Here is a 27,513-nt window from a genome sequence, read left to right on the forward strand (position 1 = left end):
GCTGGGAGCACTCACACACTCTGATGCGTATGCACAGGAACAATTGTGTGTGCTGCTGAGAGCACTCGCACCACCTGGTGCGTACGCTTCTCCTTGGTTTTTTACGTAAGTGTGCGCACGCACACCTATGTGCGTACGCACACACCCTGTTTCTCAGCACATGTATTTTTGTGATTTCAAAATAATTTCAAACTTCCAAATCCCTACTTTATTCTTCTTGTCATAAATAATAGTACTAAGCCTGATAATCAAACGAAGTTAGGAAATAGGGATAAATTGGAGGTGAAGTAAAGCTGAAAGAGTGATGAATTGAATATGAAATGTTATACATGATTATGTATAATACTTGGCTTAAACAATCAAATGATCTGAGATACAAAATTCCCTAGGTAAAGTACCGTGGCTTGCCAACACGTGTACTAGGTCGAAACTCGATACTCTATTAATCCTACGTCATAAGGGTGACCGGGCACGTATAAATTCCCGGGAACGGTACCCCCATTGAGCAATTGATATCTATATATGAGAAAAAGCTATGCATAGACTCTTGGGGATTCGCGATGAGGGACAGTCCAAGGGTTCAGGAAACCGGACTTGTCGGGTTGGCTTGATAACCGACAGATGAGACTCATCAGCCATAGGACAGGCATGCATCATGTGCATCTTACTTGAATTACTTGTTTGTACATTAACTGGGTGTGCCTAAATGTACTTGCTATGTTAAATGTATATTTGTTACCTGTAGTACTTGTAACCTTCTTGGCTTGCCTTTATCTGCTTATTTGTCTGTGATGACTTGTCGGAGATGGAGGTATGGAGGAAAGGCGATAAAACTTAGAGTTAAGATTAAGTTAAGTTAGACTTAGATACTCTTAGAAAACCACCTTTTATGGTTTTTGTTTAATACTTTAAGCTTAATAATCTGAGTATCGGAGTTCTAGGATTGCCTCTAACATTTCCAGGACCTTATATCTCATGTTCGTGGCACCTTTACCATGTTGAGAACCTCCGGTTCTCATCCCATACTGTGTTGTTATTTTTTTAAGATACAGGTCGAGAGGCACCTCGCTTGGCGTCTGAACTTCTGAAGCAGAGTGGTTTTTGGGTTCCTTTTTGTTGTATAGTTTCTGCATATTTAGCCTTAACTTTCTCTCCGAACAACTTGTTATTTTGTCCCTCTTAGAGGTTTATGGAGAGTTAGGGTTTTCTATGTATTTTGGATTTTTGGGATATGTATATATGTATGTAAATATTTTCCGGCCAGCCTTAGCTTCGCAGGCTGAGTTAGGAGCTTATTATTTTGTACTCTTGACCTTCTGTTTCTACTTTTGTTTACTTATTCTTATGAAATTTAGTCTTCTTCTCACGCAAGTAATCCTTATTTCCGAGCGTTGAGCTTTTAATTTTGCGACTTTGCCTTACCTATTCTTCAAGGCTCCTAGACTACTCCATTCGTTCAATTAATATACATAGTACATTTATCTTAGAGGTCATAATATCATGCTACCTTTGTTTTACGACTTAAGCGTAAAATCCTATGAAGTAGGGTATTATAGAAGTCAGACAGTTGAAACATCATTTCTAGCAAATTGGGCAGAGGTTGTGGACTGTTCAGCACACCTTCAACGGCAAGCATAGCTCTGAAGTTGCGCTTACGAGCCGAGCTTGCCCTGCAGAAAGTTGGTCGGTTGAATGCTGTGTACGCTTTTGAATGTAACAACCGATGTATTTGTCTAAATGTCCTTGCCAAGCTAGTCGCTTTAGCAACTTTTTGGTTACGACACACTAATCGATAGTATGTCCATGTATTTGGTGTAGTTTTTGGCCTTCCGATGAGATTTGATTAGTTTTGTATTTAGTATTTCTTTGATTATTTCTTCTCTTTAATGTTGAATTGGGTATAAGAATCATAATGCGGTGTTAACTGGAAGGATTTCTTGTTGTCTCGAGCTTTATCGTCATCCTTATTGGTTTGGTTTTTTTTTTCAAATCTCTGAGCTTGGCGTAGCTCTTCAATCTCCATTTGACACTTGGCTTTCTTTCGAAACTCGGCCAAGGTTCTGGTTTTGGTTATTGTGATAGCCTCTTGGAATTTTCCTAGACGGAGTCCACTCTTTATAGCATGTAAGTGTACCTTTGGGTGGAGGTTTAGGATGCTCATTGCTACTTTGGTGAAGCGAGTGATATACTCCCTTTGGCTTTCATGTTGTCCTTACTTGATAGTGTTCAAATAATTAGAGTCGTGTAAATATGGCTGAAGAAGCAACGAACTGATCATCAAATAGCTTGGCGAGCTCCTAAACGCATGAAATAGAATTTGTAGGCGAAGATGAAAACCAATCAAGTGCATGACCGTCTAAAAAAGTAGAAAAACAACGACATAAGATAGGATCAGAAGCACCATTTATGATCATCATAGAGCGAAATTTTTTACATGTTTTTTTGAATCACCCATGCCATCATAGGGAGTCAGAGTTATTGGTAACGTGAAGTTCCTAGGCAGTTTGAAATTCATGACATCTGCCGTGAATGGTCCAGCTGCGCTATCGAATTCATTGTCTTCATTGTTTTGTTGGTCTCCCTCTGGTTGTTGAGTTTCAGAGACATGCGTTGGATCACAATGTCCTTCCTCATTATCTGTTTGTTCGTTGTGATTATCATTATTTTGAATCCAAGCATTGGTTAACTCGGCTATCTGATTTGTTATTCTTTAGTTTTCTTCTGCCATGCGCTGATTAGCTTGTTGTAACTCCGTTACCATCCGAAAAAGCTCGAATGGTATGGGAGGAGGCTGGTCAGTGATGAGCAGATCTGAAAGTTTTGGGACCTAAAGAAAAAAGGGATTTTGTTTATGGCCCCACGGCAGACGCTAATTGTTTTTGTGAAGGTTAGTCGCTGTATGGCTTATCCGCCAGTGAATAACTAGGAGCTTTCCATTGAGATGAGTTATACTTCGGCAGGAGGAGAACAAGAGGGTGGGTACCTGCAAAAGACACTCCGACGCTCAAGTTAGTGAGTGAATAATATGCTTTTTATTGCTGTTGTGTTTTAAATAAATGTCTTACCTCCTTTTTATATTTGAGATGTATCAACAGTTATATTTTTGAGTAATTTGTCGTAATGGAAAATAATAACATATTGGAGCGTTTTGATATTTATTTTGATGTATGTTATTGATAGCCAATCTATAATGTGCATAGCCAAATTTTAACGTATAACTAAATTATAACGGCCATATTATTAGTCTTTTATATACAATATATATTAAAAAAATAATACATTAAAAATATATAATAATTAAATTTTTGTATATATAATATTTTAAGTATACTTGGTTGATTGATAAAAGGTGAAATCATGTGTGTAAGAGAAAGTAAAAGGCAAAATAATAATAAATTTATGATAGTAATCTTGATCTAATTGTTTTAAAATATGTAGTAGTAGTAGTTATTGCCACGCTCTATCCGATCATGCTCTTCACACTCTGCAAACAATATAATATGGGAAATGTTTTCCAAATGGATGGTATAAACGAAGCTGAAATGCTGAATATCATTATCGTCATAATTTTGTGGGTTATTTGTCACATCACCTTATTAAATTCTAATTCAAATGCAAACATAAACATAAATTATTGTATGACTTTGTAGTTGCATCTATTTCCATTAATAACATTTTGGCTACCTATAGTTCTTGTTGCTATACTCAGCAACATCAGTTTCAATTATTTATAGCTCATTATGCAGGAATCTCTCTGTTATTAACTTAATCATTAATTAAAACTACATAACCAGATATAGACTCAACACAGAAAACTGAGAATGAGAGCGACTTTATACAGAAGGAAGAATAAAACCAAGCAATGATAATGTTTGTGGCTATGTTATTTAATTTGCACTTAAATTGACAATCTCTATTTAAATTTCAATATGAGTAAATATCGTTTTTGTCTCTAACATTTGGGATAAGTTCTAAAGTTGTCCCTAATATTTCAATCGTCCTATTTAAGTCTTAACGTTTTAAAATTGACTCAATGTTATCCTGCCGTTAGGGATCCGTTAACAGAATTGACGGCGGGACAAAATTGAGACAATTTTAAAACGTTAGGGACTTAAATAAGACGAAAACGTTAGGGACAAAAACAATACATAAAAATAAATTTTAATTTAATTTTATCTTTCAATAATATTAATTTTTTACTGTACATAATATTCAATTATTTTTTAATTACATCTAAATAAATTACACTTAATCACATTACTTTCATTTTAAATAAATTAATTTTTTTATAATTTTAAATAATTTTGATACATTAGAGACAAAAGTTATAATTTATATTTTATTGTATATATATATTTTTTTCTACAAATTTATATACTAGTCATTCTACAAACATTTCATGATAACTAAAAATCTTTAAGATTAAAATTATAAAAAAAAATTATTTATTTAAAATAAAAGTAATATGATTAAGTGTAATTTACTTAGATGTGATTAAAAAATAATAGAATACTATGTATAGTAAAAAATTGATATTATTGAAGAATAAAATTAAAATTTATTTTTATGTATCGTTTTTGTCTCCAATATTTTCGTCCTATTTAAGTCTTTAACGTTTTAAAATTGTCTCAAACTCTCAATTTTGTCCCGCCATTAATTCTGTTAACGGATTCCTAACGGCATGACAACATTGAGTCAGTTTTAAAACATTAGCAACTTAAATAGGACGATTAAAACATTAGAAACAACTTCAAAACTTATCCAAAAAATAAGGATAAAAACAATACTTTACTCTTTTAATATAAAAAACGTTTTTTCTTTCTGCTTTGCTCTATGGCTAGATAGACAAAAGAAATTACTAGTTTGTTTACCAAGACCATCAATCCCTACGCACATCCCTAACGGACACGACGCTTGATTAGACGTAACTGTCAGAACCAAAAGGCTACAAAAAGTCACGTCGGTTTCAGACCATCACGTCGGTCCTCCTACAAGTCGGCTACGACCCCGAGTAGAATACTCGAACCCAAATCTTGAAAAGAAAATTGGGCTCGAGTAGGGGCACTGTTCATACCCTGGTCCAACAGTAAAGGCCCTGGTCCAAATAAAAGGCCTAATCCCACGGATTGAGTCTCACCCAATACCAACCTTCGTCCTATGAAGTCGGTTCTCACCACGACTTGCTCTAAAGAAGTCGGGTACGAGGGTTAGCTGGCAGATAAACACTCATTCAAATGAGTAACTGCCCCTGGAATCTCTCTAGCCACTTCCAAGAGCCATATCCTAACCTCCCTAAGATAATGGGACGGTTAACACCCTAAAAAGGTGGCACTACTCCAACGGTGGTTATTGGTTCACCACTATAAATACATTGACACCCCTCAGGTATCTCTAAGTTCCAATACTTTCAAAAACCTGCTTAATCCTTTGCTGACTTAGGCATCGGAGTGTCTTTGCAGGTACCACCCCCCATTCTTTCACACACACAAGTCGGACGGAGGTTCCCGAGTTGCAGATCCACTTGAAGCTTCATTCTTTATACGTTTGGGCCAACCAACGCCATCTAGCCCATTAATCTCCGGTTACCCACCGTAATAAATATATATTCCATCATGTAATTAAATAAAGATATATTTTTAATGAAAAAATTTAATAACCAAACTAACCATTAATGATGTTGATGTTGGTAAGGAGTGATTCATGGCTAAAAAAAGGGGATTGAATGAGAGGACAAGATATAGAAATTAAGTCGGCGCTGGCTATACTGGGAAGAACGGAAGTTACGAGCCATGAAAATTCAACGATCCGTTAAGGAATGATGCACTGTAGAAAGAAATTGCGTGAGAACGTGCTTCAATTAACGGGGTAGAATTTTAATATTTTAAGAAATTATATAATTACCCATCTCAAATAATAAATTATAAAATAATCCAACTATAGTTAAGATAATGACCAATTAAAGTGTGACACATCATGAAGGGTAACTTACATGTTATTTTAGAGGGGGTTGGGTAGAATTCACCTTGTTATTATAATTATATTTATATAAATTAGTAAAGTGTATAACCCATGATAAAAATAATAAATTTTTTTACAATAACAATCATAAAATATATATAAAGGCTTAAATGAATTATTTTGATAATGATTTAAAACATTTAATTCTATGTGATAAACAATTAAAACTAAATAAAATTTATAAAATTTTTATTACAATAATAATAATAATAATAATTAATAACAATAATAATAAAAAAATAAATTAAATTTCTTTGTAACAAACTAAAATATTATATATATATATATATATATATATATATATATATATATATATATATTATGTAATAAATTTTATTACATATAATAAATATATATTGTATATAATTTTTGTTAGTATTATTATTATTTGAATTATTATCATTTTCATGTAAATCAACAAAATAATTTTTATTAATTTATATGTATATTTATAATAATTATTAATGAGTATTTCAGTAAAATAAATTAAAGTTTATATTATTTTAAATCTACGAAATAATTTTAAATAATATATATATATATATATATATATATAAAATAATGATTATTGATGAGTATTTTAGTAAAATAGATTAAAGTGTATATTATTTTAATCTTATAAAAAATTAAAATATATATTTTAAAAATAGAAAAAGAATATAATTTAAAGATAAAGAAGGTCATTTATTCTTTAAAAAATATGATTTTACTGTTAGTAAAAATTATCATATAGCAATTAATTTTTAGAGTTGCCATCATTTTAAACTAATTCCATATTTGTGGCAATAACAACATTTATCATTTGTATAAATAACATTTATAACAAAAATAGTCGATTTTTTTTTTGCAATATATTCTTGAGAATAAACTATTAAAATAGTACTTAAAAATTTATATCGATGACAAAAATAATTTCAAAAGATTTTAATGACAAATAAATTTTCGGAAGACTTAAAAATGTGACAAAAAAAAAACTATATATTAATATATATTCGAAAAATAGACTTTAGAAATCAAATTTTGATGTAATTTTTTGTAAATATTATTATTAAAAAAAGATATTTTATCTTTAAAATTTGGTAATTTTATATTAAGTGAATTTAACAAAAAATATTGTGAATGACCAATCTTTTTTGAAAAATAAAATAAAAAATTTAGAGATCAAATTTTGTTTCGAATTATTTGTAAAATAAATCACCATTTTTTACCATCAAAGATTTAAATATTGATATAACTAACTACAAAACATTTAAACTAATGCCCATAAAAAATATATTTCATTTGACAAAAATATCCAAACATTAAATTTTTTACTAACTCTGTTAATTTTTTTTTTGATTTCCAAATCACCTTTTTAATCATCTTCATTCCTACAACTTCTTGAACCTATTCTAGCTCCAACTTCTTCTACTATGGCTATTGTCTTTCTCCCAACCTCCTTTCCATTACTTAACTATAGAACAATAAAAAAATATCCTAATTTCCTTCAATTAGGGATTATCGACCACCATCTTTCAGTATAAAAAAATGTTTACTATTGTCAAATTTATCTACAAAATACATTTGACGGTAAATTAAACGACACCGAAAGATATTTATTGGTGAATTATTTTGTTCAATACTAATTACCGACGGATTTTGTGTCAGAATTTATAATCAATACGACAAAAAAAACTATTGGTTACTGGAGAATTTTTTCGACAGTAATTTTGGAGCCATATTATGTTTTGTGGCACCCATTTCTCATTATTTTTTTTTCAGTAAATTCGACTGTAAGCAATTTTTTTTTGCACAATTAGTAATCATATTCATTTTTTTTACAAAATTAGTGCATAAATTCTAAATACCAGAAATCAACTAATAATTTTATTAAATATCAAATGTTTGAATATAATAAAAAGTTAAAAGAAGTAAAATACAATGACATGGACATAAAATAAATAAAATCATGCATAAAGTAATTCAACAACATAAGTTAGTTGAAATAAAATATAGTTAAAATACAGTTAATTCAACAACATTAGGTTCTTACTGCCCACTTCTAAAACCATCACTCTCTGGTCTCAGCAGAGATCTTCGTATAGTTCGATCATGGGTTGTCATACATGGGCTTAATTACATTGGATATCTCCTGATGCAATGTTGTGTGATGCAAACCTATCAATGAAAAACTTAAGATTAGAAAACACATAAAAACCCATAAAATTTAACAAATTCAAAATAGATTGCAGATAAAAGATGTTAAAATAGTACTCACGTTGTTAAGTCATCAGGCCAAATCCTCATCCGTATGATGGGCGGTAGTGGAGGGGTATCTGGCTGGGATGCATTAGAGGATTCTGGTACCGCGGTCTCTGTCATTGGAATTGGAGGGGACGTAGCAGAAGGAGTCACATAGTTGGGCTTCGGGACCATGATGAACTGCTGGATCAGTGGACCTGCCTGTGATGTCGCAGGAGTTGACGGGGTAATCGGGGGTAGAAGGTGATGACCAAAAAGTCTCTGAGGTACTAGTAGAAACCCTTCCTCTACCACGACCACGAGATTGACTTATGACACATCTGCTATCTGTAATCATATCTGTAAAGAGAATACCAATTAATACTAATCAACATATACAACACAAATTCTTCAACATTTATATTATTTCAAAAAAAAATTGACATAACCTCCCATAAAATTGGACATGTATCCATTTTACGGTTTTCACAAATCCAACCAATATCAATCTACAACATCAGTCAAAACTCAAATAAATTCACCAAATCTAAAAATATTACTAGACATACAAAAGACAACAATAATTTATGGTGAATTTGTGCAAAAAAAAAAAGGTCTTAAAGTGTGATATATAATTATTGAAAGTAAGTTCACAAACAAACCAATGTGGCATTATATCACTACATTTACCCTAAAAAATCAATTATTACAAAAAACATATTATCAAACACTTGGCATTCAAAAACATCAAACATATCAAATAGCACAACCAAGCATTCTTTCAATTCTAACTGATAAGAAGTTAATATTAAAAATATACTAGTTGTAGTAATTCACAACATTTTCAGCAGAATATCCAAACAAACAATTTTAATTGATCAATTCATTCACAATTCCAAACACTTTTTAACAACTTAAAACCTAACACTTTAAATCTAACCTATCTTAACAACATAAATCCTCTAAAACTAAAAATTATATCTAACTCGAGCATAATATTAATTAAAAATTAAAACCTATAATAATACTAAGGATAACTAAAACAAATATTTGAATTAGTATTAAAATAAATACGAACTTGGAATGCAGGAGTAAAGAAGAGAACAGAGAAGGGGATGGCGACGGCGGCAGCAGCGACGACAGCGACAATGGAAGAATGTTGGAGGGCCAGGGCTGTTGGTGGCTATTGGTAGAGTTGAATAGCGTGGCGAACGAGAGAAGGGCCGCTAGAGAGGAAGTCGAGGGAGAGGGTTAGAGAGAGTGTAACACCCTTACTACCAGAATGTCAGACTTCCAGCTACACCACTCTGATATCGAGGACACTACGACCAATTCTATATATATAATATTAAGTAGGAGCTTTTACCTAAGAAACCGTATCTACTTTTCATTGAAAAATCGGAAATATTTTTCTTTTATACGTGTGTGTATATATATATATATATATATATATATATATATATATATATCACACTTTACATTCACAAGAATATCTTATACAAGCATATATGTATATACAAAGCCATATCATAAAATCACAGCTCTTAACCCCTCTTTAAAAAAACGTAATAGCGATAATGGTGAGGAAAAATATCTAAGAAAATAAAACAATCAAAGTACAACTCAATACTTAGTAAAGTCTTTATCGGCTTTCTCGTCGGTTTTCTGAAAAAGATAAGACTGTAGGGGTGAGAATCTAACCACGCAGTCTTATAAGAGAAATTTTAAAATTGTTATAAAATGATATATATATATATATATATATATATATATATATATAAAAGAATTTGGTTTACAGTAGTGATCATTACTCGTCTTATAAATATTTCCTCTGATTTAATTTATTTCATTCTTAATTTCATCTAATTTCTTACTCATTAATTCACCAACCTCAAATTTTATTTCAAAGTCATATGATTATCCATTCAAACCATAATCATCAAAATTCTATTTTTATCAATCACACCACCACAAATCAATATGCATATCAAGAGATATAACTCAACTAATCACGGTTTCGGACCCAAAATCCATTCAACTTTTAAACCCTCATTCAATTTCACACTTTATCTTCAAGGATTTCAACATCAACAAACACACCTATACATATTAATTTTTACCAAACTTACCAAGGGATATAACTTACCTAATCACGGCCTCCGACCCAAACAATCATGACCTCTGGTCCAATAATACACCTCAACACACCAAGAGATATAACTCAGATCAAATACGGCCTCCGACCCAAACAATCACTACAATACGCCACCATAATTCAAACCAATAAGTCACAATCACAAGTAATCAGATACACAATCAAATAATCACACATAGAAAACAACTATGACAAGTAGTACAATTAGCAGTTAACAGAATATCAATTAGGCAAACCAAAACACATCTGCACACCCAAATAATAGCAAACAAATATATATGATGCATGCATGTCCTAATGGTCATGAGCTCACTTATCGATTATAATGCCTAGGGGTGAAAACAAATCGGATATAGCTAAAATCTCGATCCGATCCGCACTAAAATCATCAGATCGGATTCAATATCCGCGATTTTTAGGCCTGTATTCGATCTGCATATTTGCATATCAGATCGGAGTGGATCTCGAATGTATCTGCAAAACATATAAGTATTTTTAAAAACTTATTTTTATTAAAAATATCAATAAAATACTATTTTTCTACTTTTTTAAACATGTTTACTGTTAAAATTTTATTAAATATACTTTTCTTAAATAATAAAAATAAAATAATACAACATATATGATAATTATTAGTTGAAATAAAACATAAAAAGAATGTTATTTATTTAGTTATTTTTATGGATTTGCAGATATGCAGATCGGATATTTAAATACCTACATGAAATCCACAATTTGATCCTATTAGTGTGCGGATTAAATTCGATCAGATCCGAAAACCTTGCAGATTAGATTGATATCTGTAATTTTTGGATCGGATTTAGATAAATACGCGGATATACAGAACGGATTCGATCCAAGAATATCTCTAATAATTCCAAATCCGACACACATTTGGTAGCTAACCCGGATATGGAACACCACAACACAGAGCAAGTGAGACCAAACTACAGCTCTTACTTCTTACCCGCTTAACTCGAAATAAGTGGGACAGAGTCACGATCCTTGCATCTACCCAGGTAGGTGTTTAAAATCTTAACTCGGAGCAAGTAAGATTAAGTCACAATCCTTGCATCCTACCGAGGTATTTCAAATCTCAACGCGGAACAAGTGAGATAGACCACAATCCTTGCGTCTTATCCAGGTGTTTCAAATCTCAACCCGGAGCAAGTGGAACAGACCACAATCTTTACATCTTACCCAGGTATTTTAAATCTCAACCAGGAGCAGGTCGGATAGACCAGAATCCTTGTATCTTACCCAGGTATTTCAAATCTCAATACGGAGCGAGTGGGACAAACCACAATTCTTACAATTTACCCAGGTATTTCAATAATTATCAATCGATTTCCAATTAGAATAATCATAATCACAATCTAAAATCAGGTTCAGTCATAACCACAATCTTAACCAATTTCATAATTCATCATAATCATAATTTATTCTGTTCACATTAGCACAAAGATAATTATCCCTAAATCGTGAGCGGGATAAAACTACAGTCCTCACCATAATTGAGAATTAAACCGAAGGAAATTCTTAACCTTCTATCCATTTCCCAGATGCGCAAGAGAGAGAATCCTCAAACTCAATTTGTCTATATGTGATCAGGACAAACCACCATTCCCACAACATCAATCATAATCATTATCATCATCAAATTCATCATTAAGATAATCATAATATCATATATCATTCTTTGATCAATCACTTTAAGGGCTAACTACTTCTTAAGTTCTATTCAAATTATAACTAAAGTTCCTTAGCTCTCGTCTTAGAATTTTCGGAAATCACAACTTATAAAATAAAACTCATCATTCTTAGCATTCACAACTTGCAATTCGTATTCTTTGAATAACTTCCTCGACTTTTATATTTAATTCCATTAAAACCTCGTACTTACTCTTATTTCCAAAACTTTTTAAGTAATTAATTAAATTTTAAACTTTAATTAGCTAACCCATTTTCAAGAAATTTTTAAATATTTCATTCATCTTCTTCGTTGTTAACCAAATCAAGTAAGTTAATTCATATAAAAATTCCGGCAGAACCTCCCCTAAAACTCGAATCTTTCCACCCTTCAAGGGTTCCCTCCAAACCAACATTACCCAACATACCATTCAACATAATCAACTAAATTATAAATCTCATAAAATATCAACACAATCAAAAAACAATAATAATTATAGACACGAACACAATGATATCAAACCAAGCACCATTGATAGCCACAAATCAATTTGTTCTCAATAATATCAAACAAAAGATTCTGAGTTAAACATTTAACTCTCCTTAACCTCTTACTTAACATTTTCTTTAATCCCCAATTTTTTTCTAACCTTAATTTTTCTTTAACTTTACTTAACCTTTCATTAACCTTAATATTTTTTTTTCAATTATCCTTCAACTCTTTTTTTATATTTTTATAAAAATTTAGACATAACCTCCCCTAAAAATTGACTTAATCACCCTTACGAATTCCTTCAATCTTATCAATCCATCAGCCTTTTATCAATAATTATTCAAATAATAGATTTTCAATAATCATCTTATCATAATTCAATTTATCATTCAACATAACTAACTTAACATAATCAGTTGAAAATCAGATTATCTAGTCTTCTCAATTAATCAGTAAATTAATCACAGTTCATAACCACAAACAATTTAACTTTACCAATTAGTCACACAATACAGCCACATTCTATTTAAATATTTAATCAATCGCGTTTATCCAGCACAGCTCGATTTAAACCATAAGACTTGCACAATCACAGAAAAATATATTTTTCATATTGATATTGATTTATAACAATTTTTTTGAATAAAATAGGTTTTAGAAAAATCCCTACCTCAATCACGACTCAACTACGTGATGAACTCCTTTTAGCTCAAAGAAATGGCAGCCACAACGTCTACAGAAGTTTCGCCATAACACTGCAACAGCAACAAACGCAGTATGCACTCACAGTAACTCAACCCTGAGACATTAACGTCTCAAAAATCTCAACAAACCATAACAAAATATTAATGGCGAGAGTTCTGGAACAAGAAAACTTACTATAATAAAGGGAGAATGTGAAAGCGAACCAACGACAGCAACTCTGACACTCAGAAAAATAGAAACCAGCATAAACGAACCAGGTCCAGAACCCAAACTGGAGTCAGATGGAATTTGGCAGTTGTAGGATTATCCTTCGGCAACTGCAGTGGCAGTTTCCATCGCCCTTCAGCAAGCAGAGGCAGAGCCGGCTGAGATAGCAAACCTTAATGGAATAGATGCCAAATTTGACGAGTAGCAGTGGCGCTAGTGGCTCTATCAGCAGGGATGCGACACCGGTTTATCTCCAACGACGGTGAGCTCCACCGACGAGAGCAGCAACGGAAAACGCCATCGGCAGTGGCTCCTTAGACGGTAGCGATGGCTTTGTTCGTTGGCTCTCCACTCCCGCGTTTTCATGGTCCTCGGCGGTAGCACAGTAGCTCAGCGAAGACAGAACAGCGATGGCTGCAAAGCTCCGTCCTCTTCCACGCGACCTTCTCTCTCATCTACGTCTCTTTCTTGGCGACTTGACGACTCTCTCGCGGGTGACATTGACGGCGGCGGCGGCAGCATCAACCCCAGCTGGCACTGTCTCTCTTCTTTTTCTTTTGATTCTCCTCTGTGTGCGTGGTGTTGTGTGTGTGTAATTTATAAAAATACTATTTATTTATTTATCAATTTAAAAATTATTATTTTCAAATAATTATTTCCAATTCAAAAATTTAAGGTAATCAAATAAATTTTTCTTTATTCATAAAATAAAGTTCAAAATCTCAATATTCAAATTAAAGCTTTAAATTATAAATAAGCAAATACTCAATTTCTACAAAAATTATAGGAGTTCTAATTAATTTTAAACTTAAAACCTCATAACTTTGCTTTAATTAGCTTTTTGTAAGATAATTATCTGAAAATAAAATTATAAATAAATATCACAAATCTCAATTAACTCATAATTTAATTTTCAAAAATTATGACTCTTATAGAGAGAGTAGACTACAGAGGGTGAGAGAAGAGGAGGCGGCGAAAGTGGGCTGCAGAGGGGCTGCCAACAGTGGCGGAGAGAGGGTTAGAGAGAGAGAGAGAGAGAGAGAGAGAGAGAGAGAGAGAGAGAGAGAGAGGGAGAATAAAGGGTAAAGAGAGGGGGATTTGAAATAAGGGGCGAGAAGGTTTGCGCTTCGAATTTTAGGATTCATTACTATCGGATTTACTAGCAGATAAATCCAATGGTAATATTTTGTGGGTGACCAAAACGCTGCATCGCACTAAATTGAGTTACCGTCGGATCTAACAAATTTGCGCCAAGTTTCTCTTTTTTCCTCCAATTATTACCAGTGACTTTACTGTCGGAATAGCGAATCCGACGGTAAATGTTTAACACTAAGAAATAGTTCCACTTTTTATCTGTAAATCCGATGGTAACACGTGAAACTAAATCCGACAAAAAATCTAATGGTACTCAGCGATATTCTTGTAGTATTCACTAAACCCCGTAAGCCAGATCCAATCCTTCACACCAAACCCCCACATCCTCATTCATAAGCTCTCAAATATTTCTAATCACAAATAAAACACCACCACCTCCAAATCCCCTTTCGATGTTCTCGTCTCCTTAAACACGTTGCAAAAATCCATCATAGCCGCTTTGTTAATGGGGCTATTCCTAATGTATATGACCCCAGCACTTTTACTTTAGCTGTAACGAACAAACTTCTAACACGTCATGATCGATCAAAAAGTAAGGCATTACTAACCTAATTTTTTTATTATCTATTTAATATTGAACTTTTACGCATTAAACCGTCGATAGATTAAAGCGTAAAGACTTAGTATTAAATAGAAAATAAAGGAAAGTAGGTTGGTAATGCCTTACTTTTGGTACGATCATGACATAATAAAAGTTGTGTTGTTATATTAGCCGACGCATTCTCCGCAAACTCCTAATCTTACGCTTTGCTTGACGGTAGCAGTGCCTCTGGCCTCCCTCGCATTTGCCGCGCAATCGCCGCTTCCCCTATCCTCTCCACACTGTTGATGACAAGTCATCTTAGCCTAGTTTCACTAGTCTCTTTCTTTTGTTTTTAATTGAATTATGCACTTTCTTGAGGCCTAAGCAAGCTAATTTGGGTAGATTTTCATGCTTCCTTTGATTGAATCAACCATAGATAAATTCATGCTATTTCATGAGATTTGATGCCATAATGGTTGCATATTATGATAGAATGAATATCTCATGATTTTGAGCATAGCTTTGATGTGTTTGGTTGGTTAATGATAGGTGAAGAAAGCTTGGAGAAAGGTTGAAGTAAGAAGGAATGGCTAGAAGCAAAGAGAGGACAATGAAACAAGTGAAATTGAACCAGGAAGCATAAAGTTGGACTTGAAGTTAGCCCTCAAACTTTTGCACAAACTTTTGGGTGAAAAGTTAGCCTCAAAGTTAGACCCCTAACTTTGAGGCTAACGTGAGAATTTGAAAATCACTCCCTGGGTGACTCACGTTTGCGCCAACGTTAGCCCCCTAACTTTTGGGCTAACGTTGGCATAAAAAAAATTTCCCTGGGCTACTCACGTTTGCGCCAACGTTAGCCCCCTAACTTTTGGGCTAACGTTGGCGCCATAGGTGCATTAGGAAGGGCCAACGTTGGAGCAAAAGTTAGACCCCTAACTTTTGCACCAACGTTGGCATCAGTAAATTAAGCTATCTGATATGAAAAGTTGGAGCAAAAGTTAGACCCCTAACTTTTGCTCAAACTTTTACTCCAACTTTTACAAAAATCCAATCCGGTTCAATTGGTTCACTTTGGTTCCTCTCCAAACTCCAAGAGCAATCAACCAAGGCCTCTTTCAACCCAATTCCACCAAGAGCAAAGGCCCAATTCAAGGCTTGAAGATCATTTGAAGAAAGTGTATAAATAGGATAGAATTCAAGTTATTCGGGGGAGCTTCCTTTTCTTAGTTTTCATAGAGCTTTCCTTTTGAATTTTCAGAGAGTTTTAGATATTGAGTGATCTTTAATTTCTTAGTTTGGGGGAAGGAGAATTCCATTCTCTTCCTCTTAGTTTTATTGCTTTCAATTTCAATTACAACTGTCTTGGATCTTGGGTTAGAGAATTGAAGGAATTCTGTTTCAATCTCACCTTGGATCTTGTTTATTTTCACTGCAATTGAATTTCCATTTCTGTTACTTGCGTCTCATCTACTTTCTTTGCAATTTACAATTCCCTTGCAATTGTTCTTGTTGGATCTAGGAAGGCATTGAGATCTAGACTTGGTTTTCTAGTCTCTGGGTCCTGAGATCTAAATTCCCAATTTACATTCTGTTTACTGCTTTTCATGTTCATTTACTTCTCTGCTTCAAGATCTGATTTCATCCACACCCTCTTCTACTTCTCTACTTGATGCAATTTACTTTTCCTTGTTTAAATTCTGCAAATCCAATCCCCAATCCCCTTTACATTTCAAGCCATTTACATTTCTTGCACTTTAAGATTCTGCAATTTATATTTCTTGCAATCTAAGTTTCTGCCATTTAATTTCTTGTTATTTAAGATTCAGCAATTTATTTCCTGTTCTCTTTACTTTCAATGCAATTTAAATTCTGCAAATCACCAATCAATCACTTGATTCGCTTGACTAAATCAACCACTAAACTAAAATTGCTCAATCCTTCAATCCCTGTGGGATCGACCTCACTCCCGTGAGTTTTTATTACTTGATGCGACCCGATGCACTTGCCGGTTAGATTTGTGTGTTTTGGGAGAAATTCATTTTTCCACCAAAATATCATCATCAACTATCGGTTTTGCATCTTTCTCTCTCTCTATCCGACTTTCTCTCATTCCTTTCCTACTCTCTTTTTTTTTTTCTTCAGTGGCGATGGCTCCTGATCTTTGCAATGTCGCTCTTTCTCTTCGTTCTTTTTTTTTTTTGTTGCTTATTCCTTTCTTCCTACTTTGTTCCGTTTCTTACCCTGAGCCTTCTATGAGATCCATCTTGGGAATGTGAGTTTTTGTTGAAGCAATTTTGGCTCTATGTTTTATATTAGTCAATTCTCTATCTTATCTTTTAATCTTTCTACTTTACCTCTTTGTGATTTTTATTTGTTATGTTGTGTTGGGTTGGTTTGATGTCATAGATGATTATGTTGGTGGTGGTGGTGTGACTATTATTGTGATGTTAAAAGTGGTTATGGTGATGATAGAAGAAGGCTAAAAAGGTTTAGGAGTTGAAAGAAAGATTACGATAATTTTGAGTTTTGGCCATGATTTCAAATATTGATGATGGTTTGGGTAATTTAAAAATTTTTTAAAAATATTTAACTGAGTTAATTGAAATTTAACAATAGAGTATTTTTGTCAAATAAAATATATGTTTCGTGGTATAGTATTAGTTTAGGTTTTTTATGGTTAGTTTTGTTCCTATCTAAATGTTTAATGATTAAAAATGATTATTTATTCTTTTTTATATATCTTTTAAATATTTATTCAAATATTATCATAAAAATTCAAAACAAATAAATAAATTAATTGTTAAATTTTTTTGGTGATTAGTTGATTGTTAAATATAAAAATTCTTTTGTAATTTATAAAAAAATAACATTTGTTAATTATTTTTATTGTATTTTAAAATTATTGAAAAATTATTTTTATTAATAATATTTTTTTAAAAAAATTTCTTAATGTTTGAATTTTTTGGATGACGAATTGATAGTTAATCTATTGATATTTATAGTGGCGGGTAAAACTTCTACTCAAACTAATTAAATAAAAAATAATTCCAAACTTTGATTAAGAGATTACTCTATCAAACAAAAAAAGATATAATAAAAATTAAATAAAAAAAAGTACAAGATTATCCACCCAAACTCGAGATTCACCACATAGATTGGTTCAACCTTCAGGTAGCAAAAAGAAAACAATAGAGCAGCATTAAATATTTGGCATTTAAATATCTTACGGTGGAAGTGGAAGAGAAAAGTAAGGACGGCAGTACTTAAATACCATCCATGACGGGTCAAGGGGGCGGCTATATCTATGCGTGTCTCCCGCCAGGTATCCAAAGTGCCACGTGTCATCATCCTATCCACAAACTCTTCTCCACCCTTCGATCCCAAACTCCATCTCACGCGGCGCCGAGCTGGAGTGTGCCGACAATTGTCTCCCAAACAATCATCACAAAAAAATAGAATTTGAAAAACACTCACACGTTCCGTTAACTCAAACCGCCGTCGCTCAGCACATCAACAGCAACAACCAAACGGCGGTTAAGTGGGGACACGCCGCCTCCTCAAATGCAAATCTTTTTTGTTCTCTATACGTGTCTAAGCTACATCACCCCACGTGGCCATGTTGGTCCACAATCTTAATAATTATTGTTCATGGCGGGACCCACCACCCACGCGCTCTCGCTGGGGCGGCGCGGCGCTTTATCGTCGAAAAGTGTAAACAAATATGGGAACCATGCTGTGTGTGTTAAAACGTTGCTGCGCGTAACAGTGTAGTCAACCCAACCTCGTTGACCGTGCTCTTTTCTCCTCTTTTCTTTTTTTTTTTTGGGGATTAATACTACTACTGGATTTCGTTTTTTTATACATTTTATTTTAATGAGTGGAGCTAACGTTACTGTTTTTGTTTGATTTGTTGAGGACCAGCCACGTGTGGGGAGCGTGTTCGTACGCGTTGTTCTTCTTTCTTTTCCCGGTCGCTCTCTGCGTCTGCGCCTAATCCTGTGGGCTGTATAGTGTGAAGTGTGGACCACTCTTTTGTAGCATGTGTAACTATTTTTTCTTCTTTAGTGGATATGCTCTAATCCCTCCCCCTTTTTTTCTTCTAGCAAATATACCACCATGTATGTTTGCTCTTCAAATGAAAAATTATCATACACCAAAAGAAAAAAGTGCGTTCTGGTTTTGATTTTCAGCTTCGGATCGGATGAGAGGATGTTTAGCACAATAAACATATTCTATTGGATTGTATATAGTTAGAAGTGCTTACCTCAATTTAATTTCGAAATGCGACGTTTCTTAGGTAGTATGTGAAATTAAATTGAGTTTGACGTAAATGGAACAAAACTAAAATAGGACAAGCATATTTTTCATTAGATGCAAATTTGGAAGTTCGGAATTCCTTATTTGAGGTTCTAAAGTTTCACTTTTGGTTTTGCCACTCTAACGGCCAGCCAGCGTAAGACTCTATAGTCTATACTATTTTCCTTAGGATTTTGATGATGATGTGCCGCCTGAGACACTTATTATCTAGGTTTTATTTAATTAATGTCTTTAAAATCCTTATTGAAATTAGAATTATTTAAGATTATTATAAGTAATTTTTTATTATTTTAAAAAAACGGATTTAAATATATTTGTATCTTAATTGATAATCTTAAGATATTTTTTATAAGTAATATATTAAGATATTATTATAAGTAATATATTATTTTTTATTATAAGTATCTTAATTGGTTATCTTAAGATATTTGTTGACAAAATTAAAAAATATGTAGAGAATTTTTAAGAAAAATAAAAATAATACATTTAGTTATTAGGAAATTAATAATTATGCGTAAAAATTTGAGTAATTTAATACTAAAACTCCATTCATTAATAGATAGTTAAATACATTGGAATTATCTTGAATATTATCTAGCTAAAAAAATATTTATCTAATAAGAGAGAAAAGAAAATAAGAAAATGAAAGAAAATGATAAAATTAACCGTAAAAAAATTAATTTTCATATTTTTCTTTCTAAAAGAATTAAAGACATAATACAAAATTGAGAATTGAAAAAACAATGAAGAGAAGGAAGACGCAAGGTTTAAAAAATCGGACCGGTTGATTTGATCAAATTAATTAGAAATTGATCATTTAGTCGGTCTAGTTAACTCTAAAATTGTTCTACAAAAAATCAGTTTAAAAACCAATAAAACTGATGGTTATTCAGTAGAATTGGTCGGACTTTTAAAAAGTCTGATTTTGTAAGCCAAATTCAGAAACAACATCGTTTTGACATCAGAAGAAAAAAAGAAAATCTTAAATTACTAACCCAGTCCCCAATTTTCAAACCTAGCCTCACAAATAAGAGTAGGAAAAGGTCAGGCAGCTTGCTAGGGGCCTGTAGCCTAGCCTAGCCTAGCCTGTGTTTGGTCTGACCTGTTATAAAATAGGCACAGACTCAAGTTCTTATAAAAGTCTTATTATGTTAATAAGTCAAGTCCAAGTTCATTAATTAGCTTTATTGGCCTGTCACATATGCCTAGGCCTGTTAATACATAATTACATATATAAATAATTTTTTATTATTAATAAAATTATGAGATATTTTAAATTTGTTATATTTAATTATAAATAGTTTTGTATATTTTAAATACTTTAAAATTTAAATTTTTTTATAAATATTAAATATGACATATTACATTTAAACATGTTTATTAAAAAATAATTTTTAAAGAATATTTTTATTTTTGTAAAAAAAATTATCAGGCCTTTTAACAGATTTCACGCCAGGCCAGGCTGAATTACATGATAGACTTAGTACTTTAAAAAAAGCCTATAATAGGTTGCAGGCCAGACTCAGGCCAATTGACTACATGATAGACCAGGCCTGTTAAGATCAAAGTCTGGCCTGACCTGACCTGTTTCCACCCCTACTCGCAAGAACACCTCCTTCTCCCTCTTCCTTCCAAGTTTCAACCCTAATTTCCTCCAAGTCTCCAACGCACAGAAGAAACGCCTCCATCATCTCTACCACTATTGGCGCCGACCTCTATCTCTGCCATCGTGAACACAGCTTCTGCTATATGTGCATCATCACTCACTTCCGCAACAAGAGTGATTGCCCTTGCTACAACCATTACCTTACCAACAGTCACCTCTTTCCTAACTTCTTGCTCGACAAGTTTCGCCTCTTCGATTTTTTTATTCTCCTTTCTGATTCAGCAGAGTTTATTTTTCGGAACTAGAAACTTTGAATTCGGCTCATTTGGATTAGAATCGGTTGTTTCGTTTACATTTAAGAGAGGAATATATGCGTGCTTCATTGTGAAAAGAAAAAAATACTTTGAATTCTATTTTTCGTACTTTAGGTGATATTAATCTTTTTTCAAATTAAAATTGTTCATGTTGCGTTTAAGAGAAGAATCTGTGTTGCTGTATTTAGTGTTCTTTTTAGTTGAGTAGGTCTAGCTGATATTATTTTTTGAGTTTCATGACTCAATGAATGAAATAATGTTGGTCTTACTGATTTTACTAATATCATTTTTTCTGTTTGCAGTAATTTAAAAGCGTGAAAGTTTGAATATGAGAGTTTGAGTTTAATTTTTATGTTGAACTCGATATATTTCAAAATGCAGCTTATTATTATACGATTTATGTACTAAAGAATGACTCTTTATTTTTGTGTGGTGTGTTTTTGCTGCTCTTTTTTTTTTGTGTGTATGGTAGTGATTGATGGGGTTAAAATATTATCATATTGATAACAAAATTAGTAGGTTACGAATAGATTCTAGTTAAGTTAAAAACTTATTTTTTTTATTTTTGTTGAATTTATATTTATGATTTTATTAAAAGTCAGTCACTAATTATGTATATTTGTTTAATAAGATTTTGTGAAATTTAACATGTTTAATTAAAAATTTATTTGTTAATGTTTTTTTAATAATAAAACATTATGTATTTATTATTGTATGTATTTGATTGTTCTTAGTTATAAATATTGCTATTTAAAATTGTTTATAAATTTTTAATATTAAATTATAAATAATTTATTATATAAAATTATAATTTTAAATTTTATTAAATTAAATATTATTAAATTTATATATTTAAAATTATATATTAAATTTTTAAAAAATTTATTTAATATTTAATTAAATTGATTAAACTCTGATTGAATTCTAATTAAATCAATTAATCACTAATTTTATTGATTTATTGAGTGGTTCGATTTTTGCAGCCTCAAGAAGGTGTCGGTATACCGGTATAGTAACTAAGACCTAAAGGGATGAAACAAAAGAAAAGTGTTAAATGACTCCACTAAGGTGGCAGGAGGTGAGTGGAATGCAGGCATGAAACAAACAAAAGTGGTTTGTGTTACGGAAGCCACGTTTGTGTAAGCAACAATCGCCTAAAAGGAGCGTAGCTTTAGCTTCTTTATTTACTATACACGCACGCATAACACACTACTTTCTCTCTCTTGCTTTTCTCTCTCTACACATTCTGCTATAAAACTACCCACAACCCCCATCGCTTCCTTCAGACATTGTCTCAATCCCAACACACAATCACAAACCCCTCCACCGCAACCACTTCTCACACTTTCTTCATTTCTGTTACGTTTGAATCTTAACAGAAAAACAAGAAACCGATGGCTCCAAGGGACAGAGCGACCGCACTTAACGGACCCAATCTCACCGCACACAACGCCAAAGAGATCCGTTACAGAGGCGTTAGGAAACGCCCATGGGGACGTTACGCTGCCGAGATCCGCGACCCTGGCAAGAAGACGCGCGTCTGGCTTGGAACTTTTGATACAGCGGAGGAGGCGGCGCGTGCCTACGACGCCGCCGCAAGGGAGTTCCGTGGCGCCAAGGCTAAGACCAATTTTCCGACTCCGGCGGAGCTTCTTAACAACAGCAACAGCTTCGTTAACATTAACAACAGCAACGCCGCGCGTAGCCCTAGCCAGAGTAGCACGCTCGATTCGTCTTCCCCGCCGCCGCCGCCACCGTCGGCGCAGCCGCAGTCGCAGCCGCAGCTAGAACTCACGCTGAAGCCGTTTTCGTCCGCCTCCGCTTCCGCCGTCATGGCGTTCCCGGCGTCGCGTCCTGTTATGTTCTTTGACGCGTTCGCGCGTGCGGCGGAGAACGTGAGCCGCCGCGAGATGTGTTTCATAGGTGGCGCGTGCAGCGACTCCGACTCTTCCTCCGTGGTGGACTACGAGGGCGTGCCACGTAAGGGACTGTTGGATCTCGACCTCAACATCGCTCCTCCTCCTGAGGTCGCTTGATACGGCACCGTTTTGGCGTTCTCTCTTTTTCGTTCAGAGACCAAAATTTTCGCCATTTTCTTAATTTTTACTTATTAGGTTAAAAAAATGAAAAAAAAAAAAGACGAAACAGAAGAACCACTCTCTCAAAGTTGTTACGTGTTAAAAAGAGAGAGGGAGATGAGTGAGTAGAAGCTAACACGAGGATTTGGATTTGTTGACCTTGAAGATGAAGGCGATGACGATCATAACCTTACGGTTTTTTCTTTTGTATATAAAAAGTCCATAACTGAAAACCTGGCACATGTGGCCTTTTTTTGCAACCGAGAAATTGCTCCTTGTTTCTCATGGTTGTTCCTGCAAGTGATGTTAATTAATTTTATAATATATGGTTTTTAATGCAGTCTTTCGTCCTATTAATCGAAAGCTCCTCTGCTTATTTAGATCTGTTATATTGTGTTTAAGTTTTTAGTTTTGAGTTACATTTTAATGTATAGAAATAAAATTTTGCTTCAGTTGGGGGAAGCAATGATAATGTGATAAGGGAAGATGAACGAACTATTCAGTGTTGGTTAATTGTTGTTCCTTCTCAGTAGAAAATATTTATGGTACGGAAGAGTATAGGTAAATAATTTTTAATCTGCTAATTTTAAATAATTATTAATTAGTTAGTATAATGTGTGTTTGATGGTTAAACTGGATCCGGTGAAGTTCAAACGATTTTGATGCCATTTTCCGATTAAACGAGGGAATGTCCTTCGATTGTTTATTTTAATTTTGATGATGTGTGTTATTTGTTGGATGAGATCTGACAGACACGTCGCCGGCATTGTTGCGACTCTGATTAGGTTTTTTTTTTTTTTCTCTCTTTGAAAAACCCATTGGTATATTTACCTTTATTTAATTTTTTCTATTTTTTATAGAGTATAAAATGTATAATTTAGATTAACCATCGCTAATCAAATAGCATAATTTAATTAACTACTCCAATTGGTATTGATTAAACTATTAAAAGGCACAATGAAATAAAACTGAGTTTAATTTTAATTTGTTGCGGCACCTTAATATTATCATGAAAAATGAAAATGCTACTAGAAGCGGCTTTATAGTTTATAATAATAATAATAATGTTTAACGTGGTCACGTGGACGGCTGCGCGGACGTTGCTATAGAAAATTGTTACAATTTTAAGTAAAATGAAAAAAGGAGAGAAGCAAAGCTCACTTTGCTTGATGCTGTCACTGTGGTCCCAACCCAACTCTCCACGACACGGTTTTGTAATTCAATGACTAAAAATAAATAATCAAAATTTTAAAGAAAAAAGGAATAAAAAAGGAGCTTTTTCAGGTTCAGGTTCCATGATGAGGATTAAGGAGCGTGGGTAATTGATCTCTCGAGATTCGTGTATTGGTTTATTGCGTTGCGGCGCAAATCTCCATGCTCAATTTTCAATCCAACGGTCATCCTTGTACGGGGCAGCTCCACTTCTTGCTCTTGTTTTGGGTGATACGCTGCTTCGTGCCTCATTTCTCTTTACCTGTTTTTATTTTCTTTTATTTTAATTTTTATCATACAAAAATAAATATTAATTAAAACAACATGAAGATAATCTTGAAATTACTAAGTTGAAAATAATAGAGTTGTCGTATTCGGATAAAAGATGAAGAAGTGGGTTGAGCCGAGCGTGAGGAAAATGAGAATAATAAAATAAAATAAAATAGATAAATGTGTGTTGGATGGAGGCGGCACCGACGGCGAAAACGGTGCGTGAGAAAAAGAGAACCAATTAGAAGTGGCCGCGTATGTGGGGTGGGGCCCAGAATGTGGCGTTGCGTGTTGACAACGTAGTTGTCGGGGTTAATGTTGTCTTCACGTGATGTTTCAGCGTAGCGCCCCCATCTTTTCCTGTGTCTCCACCTTTTCCCACCTCCTTCCCCCCTTTTTTATTCTCTCACGCCTCATTACTACTGTTAGTACTGTATACTACTAGTAGTACTTGTCGTATTTCCTTAAATAATCATACGGTGTACACAAATACAGCCTCACTAAATACCGTAATAAAATACGACCAACAAATAATAATGGATTTAGCTAAACAAATTAAAAATCTTTTTATTAAAAATATAAAAAATTTAAAATTTTAATATATTTGTGTTGTATCTATTAAATAATAAAATTTAAATTTTTTATTAATAATAAATTTATCATGTATCCAAAAATACATGTGAGCTAAATTCAATAATAATAAATTGTGTTTGGAATTTTTTGAAAATTATTTAATTTATAAATTAAATCTGATATTTAAAATAGATAAAAAATTAAAATTAAATTTCTTCATCTATTATATAATTACAAATAAAAATATAAAAGATATTTCATTTTATAATATTAATTTAAAGGCAAATATTTTTGTAAAAGTTCTGTCTTAATTGCCTTTAAGTGGTCTTTAAAAAAAAGGATACGCAGTCGTAGAAAATGGTATTGAGAAGTCTCTTTGCTGATGTATTTTTTTGGGATAAGTATTATTTTGGTCCCTCACGTTGAGGGTCAGAATCGAAACCGTCCCCAACGTAATTTTTGATTTAGAATCATACTTAACATTTTTTTTTGTATTAAAATCGTGCTTTTTAATAAAATTTTTAATTTTATTCCTAAACTATCCCTAATCCCCAGCGAGCCACCGCTCCCCCTCTCCTCTTTCTTCTTGCTCTTCTCTCATCTCTTCTCTATCTCCTTGCCCCCACTCTCCTCTCCTCTGCCACCGAACAGCCCCAGCGAGCCACCGCGATCAGCTTTTCCCCTCTCCCCTTTCTTTTTCCTCTTCTCTCATCTCTTCTCTGTCCCCTTGCCTCACTCTCCTCTACTCTGCCACCGAACAGCTACCACGCCCCCCAGTGACGGCGTTGCCACCCAACCTTCGCCACTGCGCCCATACCGGCGTCCCAACCCGTCACCATCCCCTATCCGAACCCTAACCCAGCCAACCACCCCCGCGACCCTCTACCCTCTTCTCCCCCTCGCGTCTAATTTCAGCGTCGAACCACCATCGCGAACCAACCTCCTCATGGCCGAACCACTGACCCGTAGCCTCCACCATCGACGAGCCATGGCGACCCAACCCAGCGCCGCTGCGGTGTCCAGGCCCCTCCCCTTCGTGCGAAGCCCTTTCCCCTTCTCCTTGCTCCATCGCTTCTCCCACTGTCTTTGAAGGTTAGAACAGGACAAAATTCATGTTTCCATTTCACTGCGTCCTGACCACTGCCACGTCGCCAGCGCCACCACCAGGCCAGCTGAGTTGCTCCGCCCGTTTCTCACCATCACGTTTCCTTCTCCTTCCCTGCTCCAATTTTTTGCTTCCCAGGTGGTTAGAAAATCTGAGCTGGATAGTGAATTTAGGTTTTTTGTTTTGATTAATGCTGCTGTTTAGAAATGTTACTGTTTCATTGATTTGCCCAGTGCTAAATTGGCTTGTCTAATTCTGCTGCACCCCTGTCTCTTGCTGCTGTGTGTTTGTTCATGACGATTTGGAGTGAATCAGCTGCTAAATATTGTTAATGGTTGCTTGTGCAGGAATGATTTTTGCTTAATGTATGAATTTAAGTTGTTATTGCTGCTGAGTTCTTGTTTCAATGTGACCTTCATTGTTGGATTCAGTTGAGTGTAATTGTTTGGATTCTTATTACTTACTTGTAATTGGTTGTTGAATTCAACAAATAGAATACTGCCTAAATCCATCACTTTTGTTCATTGTGCTGTTTTGGTGCTGTGTTTTCCTTCTCCTTCCCTGCTCCAAATTTCTGCTTCCCAGGTCTCAATTTTTTTCTTTTGTTTATTCTGTTGTTGTTAGTGGTGGCGGTGGTGGTGGTTGTGGTGGTGTTGGTGTTGGTGTTGGTGTTGGTGTTGGTTGTGGTGGTGGTGTTGGTGTTGGTGGTGGTGCTGTGGAGGAGGTAATTGTGTTGGTAGTGGTGAGGGTATTTTGGTCCAAAAAAAATTAAAAGGACGATTTTAATACGAAAAAAACGTTAAGTATGATTCTAAATCGAAAATTACGTTGAGAACGATTTTGATTCCGACCCTCAACGTGAGAGACCAAAAC

The 27,513-nt window shown here is 33.9% G+C and overlaps 1 protein-coding gene across 1 annotated transcript; it reads left to right on the plus strand.

Annotated features, from left to right (window-relative positions):
• The first annotated feature begins 22,395 nt into the window (after positions 1 to 22,395).
• On the plus strand, positions 22,396 to 23,820 carry LOC112707437 (ethylene-responsive transcription factor 4). Its single transcript, XM_025759177.3, has one exon. The coding sequence runs from the start codon at positions 22,797 to 22,799 to the stop codon at positions 23,436 to 23,438; it is 642 nt and encodes a 213-aa protein (XP_025614962.1). The 5' UTR covers positions 22,396 to 22,796; the 3' UTR covers positions 23,439 to 23,820.
• Positions 23,821 to 27,513: the final 3,693 nt, after the last annotated feature.

This window comes from Arachis hypogaea, chromosome 8 (assembly GCF_003086295.3).
Source record: "Arachis hypogaea cultivar Tifrunner chromosome 8, arahy.Tifrunner.gnm2.J5K5, whole genome shotgun sequence".
Lineage (NCBI taxonomy): Eukaryota > Viridiplantae > Streptophyta > Magnoliopsida > Fabales > Fabaceae > Arachis > Arachis hypogaea.

Coding starts and splice junctions, on each gene's coding strand:
- LOC112707437 (XM_025759177.3), top strand. CDS start 22,797: ATGGCTCCAAGGGACAGAGCGACCGCACTTAACGGACCCAATCTCACC.